The 27,640-nt window shown below is 41.8% G+C and overlaps 2 protein-coding genes across 4 annotated transcripts in view; one reads left to right on the forward strand and one right to left on the reverse strand.

Annotated features, from left to right (window-relative positions):
* Nucleotides 1–3,092: 3,092 nt before the first annotated feature.
* si:dkeyp-97a10.2 (hypothetical protein) lies at nt 3,093–8,980 on the forward strand. Of its 2 annotated transcripts, none has more exons than XM_010748862.3 (6): nt 3,093–3,931; nt 4,439–4,495; nt 5,126–5,488; nt 6,472–6,711; nt 8,198–8,297; nt 8,604–8,980. In XM_010748862.3, exons 2-6 carry the CDS (start codon nt 4,444–4,446, stop codon nt 8,662–8,664), a joined length of 816 nt encoding a protein of 271 aa, XP_010747164.3. In that variant the 5' UTR covers nt 3,093–3,931; nt 4,439–4,443; the 3' UTR covers nt 8,665–8,980. The 2 variants fall into 2 exon arrangements, with proteins under 2 accessions (XP_010747164.3, XP_010747163.3); XM_010748861.3 differs by having other exon boundaries at nt 3,096–3,931; nt 4,436–4,495.
* Nucleotides 8,981–19,598: 10,618 nt separating this feature from the next.
* ago3a (argonaute RISC catalytic component 3a) overlaps nt 19,599–27,640 on the reverse strand; it is a 33,016-nt gene continuing 24,974 nt past the window's right edge. For both annotated transcript variants that reach the window (XM_019279196.2, XM_019279198.2), the window contains exon 19: nt 19,599–27,557. In XM_019279196.2, the coding sequence (XP_019134741.1) occupies nt 27,449–27,557 (109 nt within the window). In that variant the 3' untranslated portion in view covers nt 19,599–27,448. The remainder of the gene's footprint in view (nt 27,558–27,640) is intronic.

Here is a 27,640-nt window from a genome sequence, read left to right on the forward strand (position 1 = left end):
CCCATGTGTCTTTGTTGACTCTTTGTTCTTCCCATTTTTTGTGTCTGTGTTCCCTTAATTATTTAGTTGTTTGGCTAATTTTTCAGTATTTGATAGTTCTGTAGACACGTCCATTAGATCAGTCCCAAAGCATCTGCTCATGAAAACATGGACACCTGCAGTAAACTAATATTTGGATGGCAAGTCTCTGAACTGTAAAAGCATCTACTTAGTACACTTTCAAAGAGAGGAGACGAGTAGGCTCGTACTGCAGGCTCACAAATACTGTCTGTCAAGCACAAATCAACTGAATGACAAAGGAAATGGTGATGATTCACAACACTACATGGAGTGATCATATAGTAATCACACACTGAGTAAAAACTGTGCATTGTGTGTGCCACCAGGTGTGACATCAGGTATGTTTAAGTTGGTGAACCCGGGCAGGGCAGATCTTGTCTGACTTTCTAACTTAGAATTGCAGCTCGTCATTTTCTTTCCTGATTACAATGCAACAACAACATTAGGCTGTGGGTTCATCCTTTCAGAGTCAGGTCACCTTTGTCTGTTTGTCTGGCCTGGTTTTTCTTGTGTTTTCATCTTCCTGCCTTCCTCGCCCTCGAGATTTTTCTCTGTTGTGGACTCTTCAGCCGCCTTGAATAATTTACTGGAGGTGGTAACAAAAGCAGGTAGGGCAACTCAAAATAAGTAAAGTTACCTTTTGTTTATTCAACCTTCCGAATTTGGGTGCATCTTTGAGCTGAAACTTAACAGTATGACCTGGCCACAATCTAGACCATCGCTAATGAGTGATTGGGTTTAGCCAAGGCTCCATGGATATTCTACCTTAATGGGGAAAACAAACAACAAGGCCAAGGATTTTGGACCTTCCAGTCCTTCCATTCATGGCTGAGAACTTGGCAGTAATTACTAACCCCAGGAAAAGATTGCATCCCTGCCTGGACTCACCCAGGAACTCTTTTTTGAGTTGTGGTGCCACAGCCAGCTACGAGCCAGTTCCTGAGTTGGCTAGCTTCCTGCCTGATTCCATCTCCAACGATTCCCAGGAGTCTCCTTTCTGGAGGGAACAGGCTAGCCCTTAAGACAGCCTCCCACAAAAAAAGCAGGACACCCATCCATGGTCTCTTTCCTGCTAGACCTTGCTGCAGAGTCAAAGAGCCAGTTGGCCAGTCAGCTTTCACAGAACCAGCCAGCTCCCTGCTTGATCCTACCCTGGAGCAACCTTCTGGGAAACCCTCCAGATTGGAAGGATGGCTCTCAACGTTGTGCCTCCCAGCTGCCCAGATCTTTTCCCAACCGCTGTCCAGCTATCACCCAAACCTCAGCTATCAGTCAGCTATCCTCCAGCTACCTTCACACTCAGCATCTAGTCAGATAGCCTATTTTTTTAAACTGCCAGTATCCAATTAGCTAGTCTGCAGTTTGCTAGCCTCCAGCATGCATCCCTGACTGCTAACCCCTAGCAGGCCCCCCAGTCTGCACACAACAAGCCTGCAGTCCAGTTGATTAGGCTTGGGTTCATAAACCTGCAGCCTTCCTGTCTTGAGCCAGTCACTCAACATCCTGCCAGTCCTGTCAGTCCTCACTCCTCAATAATTTAAAGACTTTGACATCCGGTAGACTGATTTCTAGGAAAATCGTCCGACCATCTCAACAGGGCCCCACGGAGGTCACAGAACAATGCGTGGTTAATACCATTGGTTGCATCAGCTAGGACTCAAAGTGCCACAAAGTCTAGACTGCCCAGCAGCCCAACTTCTTCCTTAGGTTCCCCATGAGCAGTCCGGCTGACACCTGCTCCCGGTTGGCTTCCGCCGGCTTGGTTGCTCTCTTGCCTGTCCATGAGAGCTCCTCCCTCCACATCACCAGCATCCAGGGCTTCATTCTGTGCTGCTCCACAATTCTGCCTTGCCTCTTGATTGCCCCGCAGACGTGCTCCACCCTTCTGACCTGCCCTCAGACTGGACCCACACATCTGCCTTGTTACTGGTCTGTCCAACCAACATTTGTCTCTTGTTTTTTTCCCCCATGTTTGTGTTGCTCTCCATGTTCTTGCTTTGCTCCCAGTAAACCTTGATTGCCTTCTGGATTATTCTTTGTTGGACCTTTAACTGAACTCCTCAGCCATTAATTGTTAATTATTTTTGTGTTGACCCTCCTGCTTCTTTTACCACCTCTACTAAGTTATTGAAGTTACCTTTTGTTCTTTCAACCTTCCCGTGTGCCCTGTCTGCATAATTACAGTTCGGCACTCTTTCAGTTCAAAGGTGGATCCAAATGCAGAGACCATATCTCATTTGACAAAAACCTAATTATTTTATTTTCTCTCCATGGTGATTGTTTTCCTTTTAACATCCATGACTGAAGGTCATTTTTATTTGCCCTGGTTAAAGTATTGCCTGGCAGTTATGATCTGATAAGAGGGCGATGTAATCATAAGGTAATATATTCATACATTCAATTTCTTTGCTTAATTTACTCACTTATATAATGATATGGATTAATGAGAAGCAAAAACGGACATAAATGACTTTGCACGTGGAACAAAGAAGAATATGATGATGTCTGTTGAAGAAAAAGAGGCCAAAGTGAAGCCTACGTGTTGATATTTTTCAGCCGATGTGTCAGTGCCACCCACTGGTTAATTTCAGCTAACAACGCCGCTCTGTAGACAAAGAACTCAGTGGGAGCCACATCTGTCATTCCTGTGATTATTCATAAACCCTCTGCAAATATAAATGGATTTATAATCAGTTTCAAATCACTCGTGCCCCAGGATGCATTTTCATAAAGTGAGAAACTGCAGAGCTAACCCCTCAGTAAGTGATGTCATTATGTTTCACTGCAATGGCAGTGTAAAAGACAAAGTAGCTGACAAAACAATCTCATCCTAATGTCTATTTAGTAGTTGTTCTAGAGCTTTTCATCATATTACTCATTATAAGTTTTTTTTTTCTGAGAGTTCTCGCAACCAGCTGCGGTTTAAATTCTGATTTATGTGTGTATGTGAGAAGGCCAGAATATTTACTTAATTTGAATGTGACTCCACTAAATCAGCAGCTTATTTATGATCTGAACTTTGAATTAAGCGTTTTTTTTTCTTTCTTCCAATTTCACAGAGATTGCTGAACTTTCCCAAGGGAACGAAAAATATGCTCGCATGCATTCCCCTTTACGTGCTTGAAGGTGTTTCTCGAGTTGCATGTGAGAGACAATTATTGAAAAAAAAAAAAAGAAGAATGGAAGAAATTTATGTATTACCTCCTCTTTACAATCCAAAACCAAGACAATGGTTTGTGTCTGCAGGGCCAATAGTGTTCGTGCTGGATAAGAAGCCTGCAGTACAAAGCCTGTTTCCTAAGACTGAGTTCCAACATTGTCACCGGTTTCCCTTCAAAAGAATACCATTGCATTTTATCAGTGTTTACCAACAGCGGCGTGAAAATCCAAATCAAACATGTTATATTGTTGTGCTTGCATGTCTTTGGACACAGGCCAGAGATGGGGAGGGTGGCTGGGAATAAGACAGGCTTTTACAATGAAAAGTTCACTTAAAAGCACAAAGCAGAAAAGAAGTCTTTAGTGTACAGGAAAGAAGGGGGAGCCAGAGGGGGGAGGAAACTGCCTGGGAACAAGGTGACGCCTACAGTACGTGACTCACTGACTGGACCTGACAAGCAGAGAAAAGGGAAGTCCCGAAACATTTAGCCCTACTTCTATTTGATGTTGGCAGTAACAGCTGATCTAGATCTAGGAACTGTCATCTTTAAGTAGATTATTTCTCACAATGTAACGCCAACTGCTTTTAAGATACTGTTTCATTCCAGGCCATAAATCTATGTGTGAATTTCTTTTGCACCTTAACCCCTGAGAAAGTGAACACAAGTGTGGAGGAGCTCTCGACTCTATTGTTTGTCTCGACTCTGGAGAGGTAGGTGAATGCCACTCTAGGGGTTTCTGATGTGGATAATTTCAAGGTAAACAGTAATGGGAATTCCAGGTTATATTTAATGCATGCAGGTTGGGCTGTGTTCGTGCACCGCTATCAGTGTTTCCTCTCTGTGTTTTTGTTGTAGCAGCTGTGCTTGAGGGGGTTCATTTTAGTTTTGGCAGTAGACCCGACCCTATTTTGTTCCAAGTGCTGATTCTAGTGCAGTCTGCGGTGCCAGTGCTGCTGTTCTTTGGATACTTCACAAACAAATTAAGAAGGAGAGGGGGGAAAAAAGAATACCCTAAACATTTGAATTACATTTTTTAATAGAAGGACATGTTTTTTTTAATTGTCTTTTGCTCTCTTTTTAATTTCACATTTTCTCTTGAGGTGGTGTTGTTGTTCTTGCCGTAGTGGCACCCCTGCTGCATAAGTACAGAGGAAATGGTTTGCCGTTGTTGAGGTCATGGACAAATGCCCCTCTCTGTTCTCTATCTACATCAGCAGGTGTTATGGATCTACAGTGTTTCCTGTGCTGGAGAGTCGCCCTGCTGCTTCTTTTGAGTAAGACTTTTTGTTTTATCCACCATCCTAATGATTTCTCTTTTTAAAAAAACCTGCAGGAAGAAAACATTATATTTTCTCATATTTACCCCTTATTTTTGTAATGTTTTCCTGGAACACAAAGAAAGATCACGGCAGCAGTTCACCATCACACAAATGCAAAACAACTCTTGTAAATTGACTTTCCCATTAATGCCCACACTTGCATTATTTACATCTCCATCCTTTGTCTATCAGGTTTAGACGCGTGATTAATACTCTTCATGGTAAATGCACAAAGCCTGAACAGGTCCGCTGCAGTTTTGACACAGATTTTAGGATACTGATGTGGTTTGATGGATATCACATTAGGCATGGCTGTCATGCGTTATAAATCATAGCTTGACATTGTTTGACAGGAAGCAGCCATACATATTCATAAAGTACATGCCGAGGACAGAGATGAAGTATTATGCCAGTGTTTGTTTCACAAGCTTCCCGTTCTGCACAAACAATACAAACCCTCCAAAAGCCAAAGGGTCAACAGTGATGAATATGACATACTGTTAGTCATACTGGTCATCTAAAGAGAAAAACAAAGTTAAAGTGCCAAGAACGTCCAATAACAATTGCTTCAATCTCTGTCCACAGTGCCATGTGGGTTCCAGTGCATGTCAGTTCACATCATCAATGAGCAGCCTGTGCATGTTATCCCCAGTTCCAATCTGGTTCTGAAAGCTCGGATTGAGCCGGGACCCCAGGAGGAGATCGCCTTGATAACATGGGAACGGGAACCCGAAACCGGACTTGCTCCAGAGAGAGTGACCCTTGCCAAGTGTCCCAGCAAGAGCAAGTGTTCCTATAAGAGGCCGAATGTCCATGTGAAAGTGGAACAGCAGGAGGCGACACTTGAGATTGTTGGCTACAGCAACTCGGACAGCGGCATTTACGCTGTGACTGTGACTGATCAAACAGGGGTGAAGACCACTGGACACTGCATCGTCAGGATATATGGTAAGACTCGCTGCAAGTGAAGCAGTTTATTGGTTATGTCTTGAATTCACATTGTAGATACTGCTGAAACAACGAATCAAATAATGGATGAGTCAATTACGCACTATTAATTGATCCTGGTTCCATTCTGCAGTGATTACTACAACAGAAGACCCTTTTTTTTAAAACAGTAATTCTGTCCTCTAGACCCTGAAAAGATATTCACTAATGCAAGAAAAAGTCAAAATTGTTAAAGAGATGAGTGGATGTTGGAGTCTTGTTAGAGCCTGCCAACAAGCGAACAGCTGAAGTGTGGAGATGAACATAAATACTGTCATCCTTTATCATTTTGAAACCAGAGGCAGTTTATGGAGGAATTTGGTTTTTAGAGTAAGCAGAAATATGTCTGACTCTGTCCTGGCCTTTCTAGTGTTAAGTCCCGACAATTAACAGTGTAATGAATGTGTTTTCATTTCACACCAGCGTGCATTGTTTCATCCTGATGGTGAATGTCTCATTTAATAACAAAAGCACTATAAATTAAAAATGTAGCTTTCGCCATCCCAACTTCCTTTTGTTTCTGTGCTTCTAAGTCTCGTCGTAGCTTTCTGGTTTTGTGTCAAAGCCTCTTTGCTTTTTTTCACTCATCCGTCTGCTCTAACAGTATCAATTCATCAGCTCCACTCTTCTCTACATCTGCTCTCTCAGCTTCCAGGGTTTTCCATCATCCCATTCGCCGACATTACGCCTCACTCTCTGGTCTATTGTGTCTGAAACTGAGCCAGATTCTCTCCTGACAGCATTAAATGAATCTCATGCTTCTTTGTGTTAGACCCTCTTGGACAGCCATGTGTCATTATTCTTATTGTATAACAGATGGATGCCCACGGCTGAGCGTTTCCCATCTCCTCTTGTTTCTAACCCCGGCTCTGAGTTTTTACCTCCATCCTCATCACCCCTTATTTTTTTTTTTATTCTTTTCTTTCTTTTGTCCGACTTTATAGAGGCGGTGCACCACGTTTCAGTCAGCATCAACATGTCCCACTCCTCGCTGGTTTGTGGCGAGGCCTGGGGGACGGACCCTCACTTCAGCTGGCTCCATGAGAGAGCCCCCGTCACCAAGAGTGTGGGAAGTGTCTCAGAAGATGGAACAACATTGATTGTTACCATGACTCCTTTCTGTGGCCACTTCACGTGCATGGTCAGCAACAAACTGGGCTACAGTTCAGCCATCTACACTGCAGGTACGAGTTCTCTGTTCTTCTACATGAAATGAATCTTAGAAATGTATAGCTGGAGTACAGTTTACATTTATAAAGTGGATTTATTTTCAGCTCATTGTTTTGGTTTTAAACTTTAACGTTCAGCTTCTTGTTAGTGTTTCCGGCAGCAGGCAGTTGTTTGTCTCAAAAGTTAAAAATAAAAACAGACAGCAAACACTCTACACTTCCTTCCCAACACCAAACAATAGACCCAAAATGTTGGCAGCTAACTAACGAGCATTGTGGAGCATTTAGCAGATGAAGAGTCAGATATTTTAAAAGGCGGTTGATGGTTGGTGGGGACCAAAACAGAGCTAAAAAGGGGAGTGAATGTTGGGTTTACGTTCCCTGTAGGCTCCAAACGAATACAAATGTTGCTCCATGCCTGCTGGAGATATGGACAGGAGCAGTTTGCATTATCAACTTCAATGTCCACCACCAATTACAAACACAGAGTACCCCTTAAGACATAATACAATGACAGTATAACACTATAAACCTTCTAAACTTTTCTGAGTGGCATTTGCATGTTCTCCCCGTGTCTGCATGGGTACTCTCTGGGTGCTCTGGCTTCCTGCCACAGTCCAAAGACATGCAGGTTAATAAGTTAATTGGTGACTCTAAATTGCCCGTGCGTGAATTGTCTCTATATGCCAACTTGTTCAGAGTGTACCGCACCTCTCACCCAATATCAGCTGGGATTGGCTCCAGCCACAGCCGCTACATCCCTGATAAGGATAAGCGGTTATGGATGATTATGGATGGATTTTCTGCAGTCTTGCCTAATGAGATGATAGATAGAGTAGATTGAGGACTGACTGATTTGCTTTTACTTAAGTAAAATCTTTGAATGCAACACTTGTACTTGTCACCTTGACTTGTAAAGTCCTTAACACGGCTGTACTGCTGCCTCTATTTACATAAAACAAGGACCTGACTACCTGAATACTTATAGTCACCACTGAGAGATTACGAGATCATCTTGATGTTTAATCCCTGTTTGTCCATGGATTAAACCGTGGCTCTGCCTATTAACATCTTATTTAAAGTCAGCTCACTGTGCTGCGTGTCATGGATATTCACAGCGGAGTCAGATGCCTCTGTATCGTGCCTCGTGTCGATCTTGAGGCGTGTCTTGATTGCACTTTGTTTTGTGCATTGTATCACTGGTTGTGTTTCAGTGATAAAGGATTTTCGACAGTGCGATCGATAAATCACTACAGCTCCCGCTCTCCTATTGCTGCTACCGCTGCTGCTAAACAGGCGAGAAAAATGCAATTCCTCATATCTGCCAAAGACAGTCAGGGTATTTTAGGACTCCTCCGGTAAGCTCTTGCTGTTCCAGTAAGTTTAGTGACTGTACAGACGTATTGCAGGAGACCTTTTTGACCTTCTAGGGCAGCCATGTCAGATAACTTGTGTTTTTTTTTTCTTCTCCTCATTGGATGTCTTTTTTCCTGGATGACAGCGCCTTGCAGGACAGAGGGCAGAGGGACAACAGCCGCTGTAGTGTGTCTCGTCCTCCTGCTGCTGCTGTTTGGAGGACTGCTGGCATTTATGCTGTGGAGGTATAGTAATGCACATATATATATACGCTGGCAGGCACAGACACAAATCTCATTTCAGGGTCTGCTCTGATGATGAAGCCAAACGCGGAGGAATAACACTGCTTTAAAAAAAACAGAGAGGTACAGAAGTGAAAACAGCAAACTGTAACATAGCTGTCCTCCCACATGAGAAGTGACACACATGAGGCATGACAGGCCAGGGTGTGCCTGCTGACAAAACAATTGGCACGTTTTTCTCGAACCATTGTACGGCTTGTCATGGTTTGTTCGATCTAAATTGGACATTTGGTTTCTTTTCTCTTTCAGGAGACAGAGGCGCGCTAACAGAGGAGTGAGGCTGCACGAACATTTGGATGACACCATCTGAAAAAAGGCGTCTAAGATACACTTCTGGATACTCGAAATGTCTCCGAGAGAAGAACAGGAAATGAACTGGAATTTCCTGTCCTGTGAGCAGTATGACCTTACACTGCGTTGGAACAATGTGAAGAGTGAACTGCTTTCTGGCAAATAGGAAAATATCTAAAACTTGATATTTAGCCCACAAAGAGCCAGCAATGTCTTTACAGTGCCTCCTGCTGGACCGCACCTGATGCTGTGTATTTAATAAAAGTAATCATTTTGTATCAACCGCACATCGTATTGAAATGTAATAAAAATCCTTTCACAGAATGTGATAAAAACTCACTGACTTATTTTAACACAGCTTAAACAAAAAGTCGTAATCCAATATCTTTTCCTCATCTACTGTTAGATGTTGGATTAGTCGGATGCCCTGCAACAGTTATGCCAGAGCTCCATGAAACTCTAAGTATCAAGGATGGGGGGATACAGTCCTACAACACAGAAAGTACAGCGCTGTAATTAATCTACTGAGCGCCAGACCACAAGAGCAAAGATGAAATTCAGACAGTTAGCCCAACGGTAACTTAACAAGAAAACATGCAGCAGGGCTGTCAAACACATTTTAGTTGAAGAGCCACATGGAACCCAAATTGATCTCAAGTGATGCAGATAAGTAAAACATTGCATAATTCTCTATAAATTATGAAAACATTCCCAATTAATGAACCATCCACGTTCAACATCTTTAAATACGGCTGTTAACATTGATGTTTTTTCAAAGAACTTTATTCTGGTCTGGATGGAACAGCCTCTGAAGCTTCGTCACAGAGGAACTCCTCCATCATTGCGCAGGGGGAAGTTGAGCAACATCTGTAATGTCTGCGCTTGCATCAGTTTAAAAAGAAAATACAGCAAGTTGCTTAATTCTGTGCTTAATTTGGCTGTGAAAACTCCAGCAAGATGCGGGGAAACTTTTTGGGGCACATCTGCCCAAACTCATCCTCGTGGTACGATTTTGATGCCGATGCTATTTCGTTAGCAATAAGAAAGAAAGTCAGCTTTCCCAGCTACGACTACAAAGACCGCTGTTTCCTCACACCTGCCAGCATTTAACTTCCCTATTTTTAGCTGCTTGCAAGTTTGTTTGTTTTTTGTTTGTTTGTTTTTTGCTTTATCATGATAGTTTACCTCGGCGGGTGAATAGAAATATTCCAATTTTCTTGGAAACACTGACACTCTGGGTCCACTTTTTGACAAAAACATTTTCCACTAGTAGCACCTGCATGAACAGTAGCAGATGTTTGACACCGCAAGTCGTTTATAGATTTTAGATTTAGAGGGGTGTTGTGTTACGAAGGGTATGTAGAAAAGGTCAGTATACAAGATATTTATTCACTTGACAAGTGATCCAAGTGGCTAAACTTCTCATTTCCCCAAAGAGCAGAACAAATTCTTACAATTTTTCTGTGTTTGTTTTGTGTCTCTGAGTGGACCGACACATGCACATGGTACATGAATGCATACAAAACATTTCTTTCAAGTTCCTGTAGAATCTGTATGTAACAGGACAAACTCAAATCCTTTACATTTATCAGTAGTTGCCTCATTAGTGTGGGTCTTTAAATTAGGCTTGATATCTTCTAGTTTTAGTTCAATATGGTCCCAACCCAGTGGATTCATTTTCTGTGATTCCAGCAGCACATTTAAACCATCTTCTGGGAGTAATTTCAGCTTTGTTTTGTTCCCTAGTTAAAATACTTTATTCAGAAACTGCAAATTGTGTGTGAAAGATTAAAGTCTGGATAGACTATTATCTACACTGGCAAGGTTAACTTTCACAGCACACCCATCACGAAATGAACCCTCTAACCCCCTGCAGGGTTATGGCTTGTGCTCTGTGGAACTACGTGGGACCACATGGAGGAAAACGGGTCCAGAGGCCAAATGCAAGACAAGTCAAATCGAGTGTAGGAGGAAAAAGCAATTGAACATCTGCCATGAAAGTTTAGGTGTGCCTCTGGGAGGTTTAGCCAAAGATCGTTTCTGCTTTCTATGCCTGTGATTTAAAATGTATCAAAGAAAAGACGCTCCATTTGCAGCTACAAAAGTCCTCGCTATTACCAGACCTTATAACTGATACAAGAACAGTAGATACAGCTCATAGCTCCCCGAGGCTGTATCCCGAGGTGGAAAAGACAATGATGAAATATTATGAAAATGGGATGAGAAGTTTAGAGTGATAGGCGCGGAATACAGATCACTCACTACTAAAGTCAGACTGTTACTAAGTTTCACCTTCTGAAGCTGAATCTCAGCTTCGTGCGAGTCTGTAAAGCCGCAAAATGTCAGAAAAATATTTTAAAAATACATTACTGCGTGCATATGATCCCTCTCAGGAGCACTTTTAAGAACACAAGCGTAAAAGGAGGGCAGAACATTTCTCAAAGGGCTCCCTCACCCAGATTTGTACTTAAGCCCCCCCCCACCCCTTGTCACAAGCCCTGTAGCACAGCTCCCACTGTACTGTTGTCTACTCCGTGCTCCCCACATTTATCTCAGAGGAGATGGAGGTGCAGGAGAGCCACATCCATCATGAAGGAGGTGAGCCTCCTCTGACGCTGGCCAAAGCTGAATGTACAAAAAGGTAAATGTGTGTCAAGAAATCTTAAAGCTCCTCTAAAGGCCACGGATCTAAAAAGCACTGAAAAGATATCTTAAAGGATAAATCAGAGGGATACTCCACGTTTTTATGATTGAGGAGAGCAAATCCGACAATGAACTGCGACTAACAAGTATTGTTTGTGTCTGATATAGCTTATTCTTCAATGCCACAGAGCTGCATTGTTTTAAAAACTAGTGAAAACACACCAGTCTGCCACACTACTGCACCAAGTGACATGATCCTTCATTACCAACCATTGTAGTAAAACAGAGCACCAAATCCAAAATACGGCGAAACTCCTGTTTGAGTGATGCTTGTTAAAAACACTGCAAGCACCTCTTTCAGAAAAATCACTTGACCCATCTTGTAAAAACAAAAGCAAATATTTATGACCTATTTTTTATGTTTTCAGTAAGAACTAATGGGCTTGGGGCTCAGGGACATCATAAAGTATCCAGAGCGACTCAATTGTTTCTGGTCTTTTTTTTCTTTTTTTTTTAGAGGATTTGTTGGGCCAAAAACAAGAGATGAGAATATTTTCAGCGCTTTAATGGAAACCTGGCAAAACAAAATGTATTCCCCAGTCGACTGGAGAATCGCAGCCTTGACCAGCTGTCTGCAGTGAAAAGGTCAGAAATGTCAAACATGACTGAAACTCTGTGACCCAGAAATGACTCCACAAATGTGCTGCTGTAAAAAGAAGAGTTGTGTACAGCCGCCGGCACTTGGACACATTTACATTAACAACTAACGTGTTAAATTTAGAAGAGTAATGTTTACTGTGTCCATCATGTTAGTTTAGTATGTTAGGATCAAGCGGCAAACTCTGGATGTGAAATGAAGCCGATAGAGAAGTGCCAAAAAGTGCAGTTACTCGGACGGCCTCTTGAGGCTGGCTACAAAAAGAGTCAGTCTCCGTAAGTCCCCATGTTAAAATGTCCAACTTCACGTTTACAGCCTGGTACATAAACTGTTTTGGTCTCTATAGCTCATTTCCCCGTTCATGACATCTGTACCGAGTCTGAATTTTTATGGAACTGACCCGTTCAAATTATATGAAGGCTTAAAGTTGTTCTTAATTTATTTATAGTGTGGCCACTTTGAATGACAGGTAGGTGCCACTTGTTTGAGCACCCAGGCAGAATTTAACCTTCCTAATTTGTCCATTTTTAGATAAGCCTGGAGGCGGTGAAGGCTGGATGTCGACGTCCAGAGCCACCGCAGTGTACTAACATGCAAACAGCAGTATAGAAAAAAAAAATCAAAATTATCTGTAAATAATCAGATTAATTACAGACACAGACTGAGGATTGACATACAATAACTGTAGAATGGCTGCTAACTATTAGATTGGTGTGTCATAATTCCTGTTGTCCATAAAACAGAAAAAATATTATTGCCTGCTGATCCCTGACAGCTCAGTATTATCTAATCATCGTGTCTGCTTTCAGTTGCACACACACACACACACACACATACACAATAGCTGAGTCATTCATATTCTTGTTTGCGGTGCGCATTGTACTCTGGAGCTATAAAGAGCCGTGCACTGATCCGTGAGACGTCCATGAGAAACATCAGCGACCAGTCTTCCCTCTGCTGACCCTCAATTATTCAACGTCTTTCTCTCTCTGTGCCTTCCAGCCATGTTACTCTTATCACACTGGATTTCCTTTCCAGAACTATATGTATTCATGTTTATAGAGATGGGGGGGCAGTGAAGGGCTAACAAAAGGAGAATGGGTGGTCCAACTGTGATTAGAGGAAAGTGTGACTAGCTATTTATAGTCGGCGGCTCAGAGCTGTTAAATTCAAAATCTAAGCATGAGTTTCTTACAGTACTTCTTTAAGCAATAGTTTAACATTTGGGGAAGTTATTTGTTTTTGTGCCCACAGTTAGAGAAGTTCAATAAAACTTCTCAAACTGATGTGCAGCTACAGCCAGGAGACAGTTCAGTCAGTTTATCTTGGCATAACCGTTCTGTACACAACTTGACATTATTTTTATAGATATATTGTGTTACGGATCTTTAGCTGTAGGATCTGTTATATTTTGTTACCTTTGGATAGAGCTAGATTGCAGTCTTTTTCTTTTTCTACAGACTTTGAGATAATCAACCAATAATTTTAACCATTAAAGTCTTCACCTATACGAACTTTTATACATTTTCAAGGAGTATTCCATCAATCCATTTTGCATAAGTGCTCATCCTTGCCTGGTCTGCACGGGGCTGGAGCCTATCCCAGTTGGCGTTAGGCGAGAGGCGTGGTACACCCTGGACAAGTTGTCAGTTCGCCACAGGGCTGACAAAGACAGGCAACTATTCGTGCTCACTTTCACACCTACGGGCAATTTACAGTCACCAATTAACCTATTGGTGCATGCAGACACATTCACAGAAAGGCCCCAGCCAAGGTTCGAACCAGGAGGCAACAGACCCAGATACTAGCCGAACTAGGAAAACAAAACAATTTTTATCCACCCCATTAATAAAAAGTTGCAGGAAAACCACCCAATCTGGCAACTTTTGTCTGTAGCCATATATTTACTGGACGGATGCAAAACGTATAGATCATCTCATCTAATGCTAAGCGAGAAAGCGAGGAAGCACATTTCCTGAAATGTCAAACTATTCTATAAGGGATTGTAATTCTGGCCCAGAATTTTTAAAAAAGATATTCGTAAAGTTTTAATCAAAAGATTTGGGTTGCTTCATCATTTTCCAGAAACCTTTAAAAGAGCCAAATATTCACTCAGCAGACAGTCAATCACAAACTATGCTTACATACACAAAGATTGCAATATTAGTAATTCAATATTTGTTGCTGACTTTGCTGAGCAAAGACGCCAAGTTCTGCGCCGGCCTTCTGGAGCTGGTGGATCCTCTTCTGCAGGTTGACATCTGTGATAATTCCCCGTGCTACCAAGTCATTTCTCATCTATGGGACAGAGGAGATAGTGCCGTGCAGCCTGTGGGGTAAGTTGTTTTCCCCTTCTATATCATCATCCACCCTCCTGACAGGAGCAATGGTGGAGGTTAAGGGTAAAATAAAAACGTCACACGCAAAGATACGGCACTGAAATATAGACGTCAACTTACTGCAATGTAAAAGAAAAGAAAAAAAACACTTTGGGAATTGTGCCTAATATTTTCCATAGGTGTCCATCTAACATGTCCACACATCCCTCTGTTCTTCTGGTCACCCTTTGTCTCCAACTCCAACCTCCATCTGGTATCTGACCTCTGGCTTCACCACCCCAAACACAGACACACCCTTCACATCCTATTGTACACACTGTGCATGAGGCCTGACACTGCAGCTCCTTCCTTTCCCCCTCAGACCACCAGACTTCTGCTGGTGAACTGCTCCTCCTCCTGGTGAAGAGTGAGACTGCAGGAGATGTGTTAATAAAGGCCACTGAAAACAAGAAAGAACTGCAAGACAAAACAGAGGTTGGACACTTTGCTGTTTTAATATAAATATTTGAGATTGTTTTAATGAAATTATGATGAATTTTGTGTGACTGTCTCATCTTTAGTCTTAGTTCTTTGGTATTATATACACTGGTGGATGTCAAATCTTACAGTACAAAGTATTAGCATCAAACTCTTCAGGAATATATTTTTGAAATTGGGACATTATTATGTTTCTAACTTTAATGTTGCAGCTGGTAAAAGTGGGGTTAGTTTTACTGTATGTATAATATAGAGGAGGAGGAGTATAAAGTGGCATAAAATGTAAATATTCAAGCACTTTGAAATTGTACTTAGCACTTGAAATGTATAATGCATCCCAGCACTGGTGCTACAGTGTAGTATATGTAAATTATTCTCAGGCCTTTCTCATAACTCTTGAGTTTAATTAGATCTCCTTTCTTAGACTGTCTCCCGAAAAGTCATAAATCAGCCTACTACAGCAGCTAAATGTAAAAGAAAAAGGCAAACTCCCGATTAGTGAGTGCCTGTTATGACACTATATTCCTCTGATCAACAGTTTAGCTGCAGTTCAGCTCAACCTTGGTTCATTTTGACAGAGGAACCCGGGCCCAGTTTAACAAACTGCTCTCTGATTTAGCTGGAGCGTTTCCAAATACAGCTAAGCATTTTGTACAATGCTTCATTTTTTTCTGCCAAAAGATACTCTATGTATCATAATGTTGTTGTTGTTGTTTCCCCTCCCTGAAGGCACGGCATTATCTTTTATGTCTTTTTGGAAAACATGAACAGACAACTCGGAAAACCTCCAAAACAGCTTAAATAAAATATTTTAAAAAACACTGCAGCAGCTAAGAAAGACACAATCATGAGCAGACAGCTCCGCTCTTTCTCTCCCAAATTCTCCCTTTTATAGCTACCAGGTCTACCAGGTGTTACAGACACAGCTAATCAAAGAAACACACAGAGATGACAGCACGGAGCACAAAAAAAACAGAGCAAACAAGGGCACACGTAACAGTGTTTGTATTAATTTTGGAAATGAAATTTTTCTATCAGAAGAAAGATAAAGCAATAGATGGAAAGACTATGTATCCGTCTATCCGCTGTACGAGAGAGGCTCAGACCTGTTTGCACATTCAGCCTTTTAAAACTCATTTATAAAAATGGTAATTCAGATCTGTATTAAAGCTGACACGTACTTTCAGTTGGTATTTATTTTAATTAGAACCGTTTACGTAGACGCTTCGGTAATTATGATTAAGTGTTGGCTGCCTGAATTACCGGTACATCGATAGTTGATTTAGCAAAATTATGTAATGTGGCAAGGGAGAAATTCTCCCACAAACATGACAGATCCCCTTAACACCGACTGGAAGACTTTTAAAGGGATAAAGAAATCAGACAGATGTCAAAGTGTAAGAGCGGCCAAACGTGCCATAGAGAGCTAAATATCTACTGCCGTTACACTCGATATATGAAATTAATAACATCTAACGGTGTTAACGTCGCGCTGATCAATATTCTCATATAAGTGATGGCTGAAATTAGTGTGCGTAGTGTTTAGTGGTGTTTATTCCACACAGAATGAACACCTGACTCTGAGAAGCGTTTTAGCATCTTTCAGCTCGTTGTTTTGGTTTGCCTAACAGTTCAGGAAAACCTAATCTACACTATAATAATAATAACAATAATCAATATAGTGTAACATTTACCTGCTTAAATCAATCAATCAATCAATCAATCAATCAATCAATCAATCTATCTATCTATCTATCTATCTATCGTGCTGTGATTTCATTTCTTTAGGAAGATAAACAGAATACCTTTTTAAAGATACAATTCCCCTTAATGAAGTGTTGAATATTGACTTATATTAACCAGGTAGCCAGAAACACGACACCAAACGAACGTAAGTTCATTTGTTGCTCACTGTCTGCACAAAGTGTAAAAGGCCAAAGTTTACCGTCACGTTCACTATGTCATCTTTTTAACGTGATGGTAGGACTGTGTCTGTATGCCTGGCTCTGGTTGACTTGTGTGCATTTACTATTTATTGAGCAAAAAAAATCAGAGCGACATCTTTGCGGCGGTGCATTTTTCTGTTTCCTGTGATTACGTATTGATTAAGCTTTTTAAAACAGTGATTTTGTTCGCAGCGCAGCTCTGCCATCATGAGCGGAGGAAAAACAGCGGCAGCTGCATTTAAACCCACAGAGGGACGTCTCTCTCTTATTTAAATGATATACACAAATTAGCGCCATCATATTTTGCCAGTAAGGATGTGAACATAATGAGCGATCAGTCCCACCCTTTCTGAGCATCTGTTTTTTCTCACAGAGCATCCATCTCTGTGTGTTTTTAATGACGGGAAGCGTCGCTGCTCAGCGATGATGGTTCGCTGTTGCTTGTGATTCTCTCATTACACTGTGCTGTTCCTTTAATGGGTCCCTGGTTTCTTGCAAAATGTTACTAAATTGAAGAAACAAACATTTTTTTTATACAAACAAAAGTGGTTTGATGCCACTTCAATCATGTTTCATGGGTCCAGTATGTGAGGTCTGTGGTTGTACTTGGCATGTGTGAAAAAATGAATAAATGTTAAAGACCTATCAGAATGGCATAAGGTCTATTCTTCCATCTTGATGGGAAACCTACTGTGAAATGAGGAAAGGGGCTATTTTATGTGGCCTTCACGTTACTACTGCAGGACAGTGATTTCTTAAGCCTGTAACACAAACATTAACATTTTCTTCCGGATAAAACCTGTTCACCTGTTCAAACGCTTTCAGTTTTTTTGAAACATCGCTATTATTTTCAAGGTAATCTTGCAAATTTGAAAACCCACACACGCGCACCCAAACAGATGGTTTCACACGTTGTGGCTGATTAAACTTGGGCTCACGCTGACGTTTGTGTGGAGCTTTGTTGGGAATGAAGTGAAATCCAATTTCAATTTTAATTTTTTTTTTTTTTTTTTTTTTTTTTTTTTTTTTTTTTTTTTTGTTATGCGAAGGGAAGGACATGGCCTACGCAGTCAGAGAGGTCTAATCAGGCAAAGTAAGTGAAAACACTTGTTGGCATGGCTGTGTGGAGAGGCTTCGAGTGGACAGAAGTCCCTCGGGCCTTTCTACCGCTCGCGTGGCACATGTACACACTTCAGCTTGTTAGTGGAAGCAGCTCGACAGTTTGGTTGTTGGTAGGTGTTCATGAGTAGTTGCGGGCTGCTCTCTTCTGAAATAAGGACCTCTTCAATGTGGGTTTTAAAAAAGTACTGGTTGCACAGCTGTCCTAGCAGGAAACTCAACGGTATCGGATATTGGTTCATCGTCCGTTACTGGGACATTTAGAGGAACTGTTATTAAGCCGCAATGTTTTTCTGGCACTGACAAGTCAAATGTCTGCTGTGCATCCAGTACATTGGCAGCCAGCCAGCGGTTACCTGTTCCACATATAATGAATCATTTTACAGATCTTGATTTTGTGTTTTAATCTCCTGGGCGTTTCACTCAGGTGGTGGTGCCACAATAAATCTTAAAGCTTCCTGTCTGTTAGCCTTCTTTATTAAGTTATTTAAGGTTCAGGTTTCATGTTTTCATCATATTCTTCACGTGGCCTTCATTTAAGACATAAACATCTCGGGCAGAGCTGCTCCTGGTTTCACAAAAATGTCATTACAAAGCTTTCTTTTGTCTGTAGCCCTGCTAGTTGTGACAATCAAGCAGTTATTTGCTTTTGGTCCAGACTTAAATATCTAAAAAATATTTAATGGCATTCATTCATGGTCAGCAGATGATGAACCCTGATGACTTTGCTAAACTACCAGCTTTTCTTGTGGTGCCACCAGGAATTTTGGGCCCATGACATTGGACACAAATTGGGCCCCCTCCTCTGTCCAGCTGTTGTCACCACATCTCTAGGACCTAACTATCCCATCAAAAGCTTTACATAACTCTAATTAAAGGCTTGCAACTGTTTTGCGTCTTGTAGTTCAATACTAGTACAAGCACAATATTTACTGCTGGTGATTTGTACATGCATGCAAGTCTGCATACAGGTTCACTATTTGATGCAAGATTAAAAGCCACCATAAAAATGTACTAAAGAACATTTTTATTTAACTTTTACTGTCCAAAACACGTAAAAACAAAGAGATAATTAATTTCATTATTATATTTGAAATATATGATGATGGTTTAATAATTTTATATTGGTGTTTACCTATTTTTTGGGGCCCCTGTCAGTCATGGGCCTTTGGCATTGTCCTAACTTCCCCCCCCTATACGGTGACCCTGGGCACCACCATGAGGTCAACCTGACTTTGGTCTACGACAACGCATGATGTTGCTAAACAGCAAACGATGAACGCGGTAAACATAACTGTTCTATTCCAAATCCATACTAAATACTGGTTGTAAAAAGGTTTTTATTACATGGTGTATTCACAGTAGAAATGTGACTAAAGTACATTCAAAGCAGACAGCATGCACGTTAAACATGGTGGATTTGTTTTGAGAAAATGGAGGAGCTGCTCACAGCTGGAAAAAAAAAAAGTCAAATAAATATGTGGTGGTGAACTAGTGTGGGACACGGCGTATACCTGCTGAACAGTGTGAGCTTGTTAGAACAGCACAGTAGTGTTTAGTTCAAAGCGCCGCCGAGCCTCAGAGCAGCTGTAGTGTGTGTTCAAAGTTTGAGATTTAAGTGAGCAAACATTTTCTCATCGTAAGAGATGTTCCTCTCGCTACCGAGTGTATTCCTAAATGTCTTACTCCCCATAATTACCTGAAACATTTCCCATTTTACACGTACAAAACATTTTATTTATACTTCCAACACTCGCCAAGACAATAAAAGGTAAAGCAAAGCATTTTATTGCAAGTATTAGTCAAAGATACACTTCAAACTGAAGCAAAGCAACACTAAAAAGGCCAACAACCTATAAGAGAGAGAGAGTTACAAAAGAAAAGAGACATTTAAAACTGAAAGGAATAGAGCTGTTGGTACAACAGAGCCTTTGCAACATACAGAGAGACTGAGACATGGATCATCTGGTGGTGAAGGTTCACTGTTCAACGTGTACATCCGTTTTGCTGGTGCCTCCCTCAGAGGTATCAGAGCCCAAGATCTTTAGTTCGAAATAAAAAAAATAAAATGAGATGCTACATTGAAAAAAATAATAATAATAAATGATCACAATCTAAACAAGCAGCATACACAGAACACGTTTGAAATCCTTGGCCACTGTCAAATATCTGTCTTCAAAACCATTATGTGTATAACAAGGGAAAAACGGCATCAGGAGCCTAATCTCTTGTGCAATATTTGGTTCAAAGTCATTATTGGAATGCTAATGGGATGAAAACAGGTTATACATCTGATAGCCATGGGAGTAAACATTACAGTAAACATTTATTAAACCAAACTGATTTGATTTAAATGGACAGAGAGGGCCTATTTAACTTTGGAACAGGATTGACAACACCCAAAAGCTCCATGTCTCTGATCCTCCAATGGGGGTGAGGGACAACCAACGAAAAAATTTAAAATAAAACAGTAAAAGAGAGAAAAAGAACAGCAATTCAATCACATCACAACTCATCCTTGGTTCATTATACAGGCACAGGTCTCTGTAATCCAGCACTCTGTGGAACGTCCTGCTTTCCCGTCAGACCCGGGTCAAACTGTATCTGAAAATACTGTTCTTTGGATTTGCCATCGACGACAATACAACAATAAGCAGTACTCACAAAGATGGGTGTATAAAAGTCAAGTTAGCATATGTTTTTTCATGTAGTTCAGAATTTCTAGAATGCTTTTTTCTGAATTATCTGTGGCAGTAAACACTGCTAGTCCGGGGGGGAAGGGTTTAAAACAAATGCCGAGAACTGTTTCCAAACGCTGTTTGACCCAGACCTGGTTTCTGTTCAGACATCAAGATGGGACAGAGCGATTTTCATATCGATATATGTATATTTTTTAAAAGCTTACACTTCGTTCGTACAACAGAGTTCACCGAGTTCTGTAGCAATGTTAGTGGTTTAACATGAGAAGTGAGAAGAGATGAGGATGCCTGTTGGGGGAAATCAGGGCAGATCAAGTACGTAGGCTAGTTTTTGTTTTTTCTCTCTTGGTAGGCTACCCAACAACAGGCATTGCAAAGTCACGTAGGAATCTGAATCATGTAAGAACGCACTTAAGGCTGAGGCATGTCTTTTGTCGTGGAATGAGACCTGTTCCTGCTGTAAAATGTTCTGGCACAAGAAAAGAGGAAAGAAGCAACACCTAAGCTAAAGTTTTCACCGATCCGAAGATTTCTGCCTTTCCAACAACTTTCCTTCCCTTCCCCCGCCACTTTTTTACTCTTCTTCCATTTTTACGCTCTTCCACCTGCCCCCCGCCCCTCTTCTTTTTTTTTAAACTGGCTCAGGGGAATTTACATGGCTAACGTACCAATTAGCAGCTTGGGATGAAAAAAAAAAAAAAAGAGTCAGCTATTTCGACACTCAAGTCAGTGTGGTTCAGAAAGGGTTCCCTTCGTCAGAGATGAGCTGCACCGTGTGGGGGTTTGGCGTTTGGCCTTTCTCAGGTGGTAAAAGAGTGGAGGGTAAAGAATATTAAAGGAAAGGAGTAGAGAGAGGAGTAGAGTTGACCCGAGCGACTGGAGGCCGATACGTGGCTCACATAATCGCCACGTCAAATCCACCTCCTCCCCTTTTCCTCCACCTTGCACCCCCCCTCCATATTGTTGTGCTTGCGTGTCTACGGAGAATAAGGCGTCAACGTGGAGGGGGAGGGGCTTAAAGGCCTCATCCTCCTGGCTCCGCCCCCACCATGCTGCTTAAAAAGTGATGCGGAGACTCCGGCCGCCTGAACGCACTCTCAATAAATACACCATAAAATATTCCGCATAATATATATTTCATATATAAATTTAAAGAACGACACATTTAAATAGGACAACAAAATAAAAGTCGGCTCAAAGAACAATTTCTCAAAATCGGATAAGTGTTAAGACAAAAAACAGAGAATATTTTTTTCCTTTTTTTTTTTTTTTTTTACAGTTATACTTATTTTGACTCTAAAATAGTTACCGTATAAGAATATCGCAATCAGGCATTACTCAAGCATTATATGTCATAATAAAAGCAATTTGCAGTTTTCTTTCATGTAGTATAACATATGCAGCATACCAAGGTAAGTGAGGTGCAGTGTTTTTAGAGATCTCTTGTAATAGAAAGATTTCAACCCACCCCCCCCCGGACTGAAAAGGTACCCACAGAGCTACAGACCACCCTTGGTTTTCAGTCGACGTCCTATACCGGCTCAACGCAGGGATACTGCCGGGCACGCATTCCCTCCATCAGAGACAAGACACATGGCAGGGCATTGCACTAAGATGAAAGAATGCCATGGGCTGCTGCTACTAGGGCTGGGCATCGTGAGATAACAAACAAACAAAAAAAAAAGCTTCAATACTGACACTGGTTCTGTTGATTTCATCTCTATACCTGCTGTAAAATGACACTCCAATGATAAGCATACGTCACTATGCAACAGACAGTCATTCATGCTTTTTTTTTTTTTTCTCCCCGGCCCTATCAACAAGTTTTAGATCCTACTTGTGTTGATTTCTTTAGTAAAAATGCCCTTCAAGAAGAAAAACCTTGACTCCTCAGTGCAAGAATCTATTGTAAAACTTTTTTTTTTGGGGGGTGTGTTTGTGTGTGCGTGCAGGAAGGGGGGATGCCAACATCTGGGTTTGACACCCAGCCCTAGCTGTAACAAAGTGTCGAGCGGCATTTCAAGAGCATGAGGCACACTTTCTCTCTTTTCTTTTTTTCTCTGAATGAGCGGCTGCTTTGTTTGGTAACACACACACACACACACGCACACGCACATCCCTTCGACTCCTCGTTTACGCCAAGGTTTGGATCCTCTCCTCCTCCTCCCTGTTTCGGGAGTTGGAAGGAGACTGGAGGGACAGAGATCGAAAAACCTCTTGGCTATGTGTCTGAGTGAGAGTGGCAGTCTCTAAAGTGCTGTGCTATGTTTGTCATCCGTGGGCTGAGCTGTGTCAGCTACGACCCCGCCCTGCCCCGACCACCCGACCACCCCACCCAGATGCACAATCCACTGTACCAACAACACCATTGGTCCAAGACACTAAATGCACTAGGAAGCGAAAGCTCAACCACAACCATATACTTGGCATATATTCTATTTCTATGTAGGCTTTAATATCTAAATACATGAAACACGAGTTTGCATTGCCGTCTCTAAAAAACAAACGCGTACAGTGAGTGTGTGTAAATGCAGCCATTCCTGCACTGCGATGTGTTCTTGAAAAGGAGATTCGAGTTGTTTTGATTTGAGATTTTTTTGTAATCTTTCAATTGACAGCACCATCAAGAGGAAAGGCACTTTCTGTGGACTTTTTTTTTTCTCACTCCGTTGCTACCTTCCACTGCGAAATCAGGGGATATTGATCGATTACTCGAAATGGAATACACCTGTACTTCCCATTGGCGGAAAAAAGGGAGCCACTGACCTTTTTAAGTTAATTTAGTGATTTTTCTTCACCAGACAGTTGTCACTTTGTGGGGGTAATATGTTCTCCAGCGTCCACACAAAAAAAAAATCGTCGAATCCAAATTAAAAGCAAAAGGCTACAACTAGCTGCGAGCTGTGAGCTGGATGTGCCCTTTTTTTATTTCAGTCAAGTTCATTTTAAAAAGAACTGGAAGGACAAACAAGTCTACCCCACCGCCGTGCGACACACATCTGCTGAGGAAAGATCTACGAAACGCACAACGTCTTCGTATCCCTTCAAGCGTTCACTTCCACACAGGCCCCGAAAATGGTCTTGCTCACGTTAGGGTCACTTTCTCTACGAGCTAATATTTGCGAAGCAGAGCCGATGACATTTCAGTCGCAAGCGAGGCAAACACATCTGCTATGTAAACATGTGTTTAACTGCCCTCAAGAGTGTGGTTAATACACCAACTGAACATCCAGTTCAGACCGCAGAGATAGAGTAAATGGATTCTCGCAATCAACCTCCACGACTTCCAACATAACCTGCCGCATTGAGTCTTCGCTGATCAGCTTTGATTCCTTTCAAAGAAAATCACACATACTTGACTGAATAACACAATACATTTTATCTTACTGGCCAGATCCCACCATTGTCCTTCAACTCTAATCTTTCTCATGCCTCCCAGGGGATGGGGGGGTCAGATGGGATTGTACGACGGGCCGTGGAATGTAGTCCTCTGGCACAGGGGGAGTAAATGTTCGGGAGCGAAGGGGAAAGAGAGCGACAATAAGATTACAGGCTTTGTCACGCCGCAGATTTACCGGGAGGCTAACTCTTTTTGTGTTTGTGAGCGCGTGAAGCGGCTCGAGAAAGGAGAGGAGTCTTGAGGAGAGCGACCCGAGGTTGCAAATCCCAAGTAAATCCTCCGAGGCTTCAACTACTACCCGTTGATACAATAGTGTTTGATCGCACGTGTCTTTGAAATGGATCAACAGACGCTTTTCAAAAACCACTTGCCCATCATTTTTTTCCCCACTCTCCCTCTTGATAAAGGAGCAGGCGTCAGCACCACTTGAAGAAAAACCCAGAGAACATTCGCGAGCAGGATCTCTGCTCAGTACAACTTCTTCTTCTATGCTGTCTGTCGTCACGACAGCGATGTAACGTCTTAATACAAAGCCTCAAAGTAGAGTACGTAATATAATATCTCTCCTCTGCAACAAACCTCCGACTTTACGACTGCACGGACATCTACAACAAAATAAAAAAAATAAAAGAGAAAAAGAAGCATTCAACACCTTGCAGCTTTTTTTCCAAACATCGATGCAAGAGGCGGTTTAAGTCCACATCCCTATCAATAACAGTAGGACAGTCCAAACACACGTCACTAGTTTCAACAACCCCACCACTGTTCACACATACACTATACGTTATAGTGACACAGGAACAAGTCAACAGTCTATTGCAATAAAACTTACTTATCATGATACATTTATTACTAAGATTAATAATTAGACTACATTTCTTTTTTTTTCTGTTAGCAAAAATAAGTGGTGTGCATTACATAATTTAAAATGTACAAATATACTTTCAATCTGGCTTTTAAAAAGGCTTTCAGACACGAGTGAAATCATGAAGGCTCAAACCCAACTGGCTTCCCAAAAGGCAGTCAAACGCAACGGCGGATGCAGGACCCTACGTCATACGTCACTGTCCGAGGGAACGTCCGCCATTGTACCGTTTTTTTTGTTTTTGACTGCGACTACCGAGTGAAATCCGAAATCTAGAGCTCCCCACAGCAGGGGGACTTTCTCCTGCCCTTAAGCGAGTGAGGTCTGCTGTTTTTTTTTTCTTCTTCTTCTTCTACCTTACCCACCTGTTCATCTACAGTCTTACATACAGAGGTTCAGCTTCAGATTCTAATTCAGACAGAGTAGCACCACGCCTGTGTTCAGTCCCCAAACACAGCTTCTTTTAGTGCAGATAACTTTTTTTTTTTTTGAGCTTCAGGTCATCAGCGGCACAGAGGAGCTAAGTGGTGACTATGATCCAAACACGGTCAGCTTGTACTTCTAATTGGTCACGAACTTAACTCCTCGGCATTGTTCTGAAGCCGGTCAACACTTTGGGCCGGTTACATGGACAGGAATAAAGGAAAAAACAAAAAAAAAACAAAAACCAAGTGCTTGACTTCGGTTTTCTACTGAAAGAAATAGTTTATTGAAAGATTTAGTTTAGAATGAGGCTGGCTCCGTGCCCATGAACTCGGCCTTTTTAGGTACAAACACACTGTAGCAGCTGGATCCATGTCTGGTGAAGGATTAAGCAAAAAAGACAACTGCTGCCTTTTGCTTTGCTTGAACGCTGCTGTATCAGCGAACACAATAAATATATGGATCTTAGGATGATTTGAATGAGATGTATAGAAAAGTCAGTAGACGGTTGGTGAGAATAAGAGGCATTGGGTGAAACTTTCTCGCTTTAAACCATCTTATGCTGTCCGTTTGTTGGAATATGCTCTTTGATTATTTCACCCCCATGAAATAGGATCCCTATGATAGGCTATGCAGCTCTTGACCATTTAAAACACTTCCACCAGGCACTTGAATACTACCTCTTTATGGCCTTTATACTCCACTTTAAGCTTTGCTATTCTTAGGAATTAAGAAAATCAGCCTCATTAGCAAACTGATAATCAGGAATTGTGAAATGATGCCCCGTTGATGATAAAGTATTCTCAAACCACAGAGGCGCATAACATCCTTCGATTCAAGTAAAGTACACGAAAATCACCAAAACTGCACTTGCACCATTTTGTTTTGTCGCCCAACGGCAAGGGCAAACTTAGAAAACACGCGGTTCAATCAGCTCACGGAGGAGCAACACATGAAAGTGCCTAGCAAGTGGCAAACGTTTCTCTCTTTCCGAGGACACTCGCTCTCAAATGAAACGCATAACTGTTCTTTTGTGAGTCCCCCCTCCCTCCCTAAGATCCTTTTCCCTTCGTTTCAACTGATTATTGCACTAGAGGAAACCATCGACATGACCTCTTTTTACCCACCATCTCGAACTCAAGAGAGGGAAACGTGATAAAGCACTGAGGGGAAATGAACGCACGATGACTTCTAAAGATTAAAAACACAAGCTTAAATGATTTTTAAAATGATTTAAAAAAAAAAAAAGTCAGAATTATAAAATGTTTCACATAATGTAGAAGGAAAAAAAACAAAAAAACAACCAGAATTAAATAACAGTGTTATACTTTAAATGAAATCCATAGATGGCTGCAGTTGCGCAAATTGATATGTCAGCCAATATAAACTGCCCCTTTTTAAACTGTGACAGCTGACTGTGAAAGATAAAATCAAAAAAACTGATCTGAAACCGAAGACAACAACTCTTTGTTTTGACTCTAAGGGGGCATTTATACCTCGTCGCCAACAGGTGGCAGTGTGCTCAAAAAAAGAACATGTAACTCTGTGATTTCTCACATTCGACCAGAAGAAACGAGAGGGGGGAAAAGTAAAAAGTGGCAACTGGGAGGACCTCAGGTCCAGAGAAATATTCCAAAATGAAAAAAAATAAAATAAATCAAAAACAACTCCAGAGTCTGACCCTTCTCTGCTCCCCCATTTTGGGAGAATCGACGACAAACTACAGTAAAACTGACAGAATGTAAAAGTGCTGCTGCTCAAATTGACTTGAGGTACTGTAGATGGCAAAGGAGCAGATTAGTAGACTATAAAGAATGACTGTGCCAGGAAGGGGGAAAAACAAACAAGACAAACACCCACTAGGCCACAAGTAAAAAAAGAGACAAACGGGGGAAGGACAGATAGGAGGGGCGATGAAAAAGGGGGGGCCTGATAAGGGTGAAAATAAACTAGTTGGCTGGTTTAATATTGCATAATAGTGCTGAGTTTCTCTCTTGTTTGTTTTTAAAGCAGCGTTTGCATCCTCAGTCCAGTGTGGGGGCGCCTCCTCCCCTCCCTCCTCCCTGCTTTCCTCTGCACAGTGTCAGGTCCGGATTGACTAGGCGTGTGGGGGGGTGGGGCGGGACTTGCACATATGAGGACTCCTTGACCGGCAAGCCAGGTGTGCATGGTTGTGTGTGTGTGTGTGTGTGTGTGTGTTAAGGGTGACGATGGTTGGGGAGGGTCGGTGTAGCTCAGGCGAAGTACATGGTCCTCAGGGTGTCGTGGTGAATCTGAACAGCTTTGGCCAGCGCCTGGGGGTCCCGACCGTTACTCTGACCAGAAACATGGCTACCCTCAGCGCTGCAGGGTGGAGAGGAGAGGACCGGGTTATGACGGACAGCAAAGAATATTGGCGTGCACGCAAAAACAAGACGACGTCACAA

Source organism: Larimichthys crocea, chromosome XIII (genome assembly GCF_000972845.2).
Source record: "Larimichthys crocea isolate SSNF chromosome XIII, L_crocea_2.0, whole genome shotgun sequence".
NCBI classification, from domain to species: Eukaryota; Metazoa; Chordata; class Actinopteri; family Sciaenidae; genus Larimichthys; species Larimichthys crocea.

Bases quoted from the DNA above. Each gene is read 5' to 3' on its own strand.
- si:dkeyp-97a10.2 (XM_010748862.3), top strand. From the start codon at position 4,444: ATGGATCTACAGTGTTTCCTGTGCTGGAGAGTCGCCCTGCTGCTTCTT. The intron at 4,496-5,125 runs GTAAGACTTTTT...CTCTGTCCACAG, and splicing joins CGCCCTGCTGCTTCTTTTGA to TGCCATGTGGGTTCCAGTGC. The intron at 5,489-6,471 runs GTAAGACTCGCT...CCGACTTTATAG, and splicing joins CTGCATCGTCAGGATATATG to AGGCGGTGCACCACGTTTCA.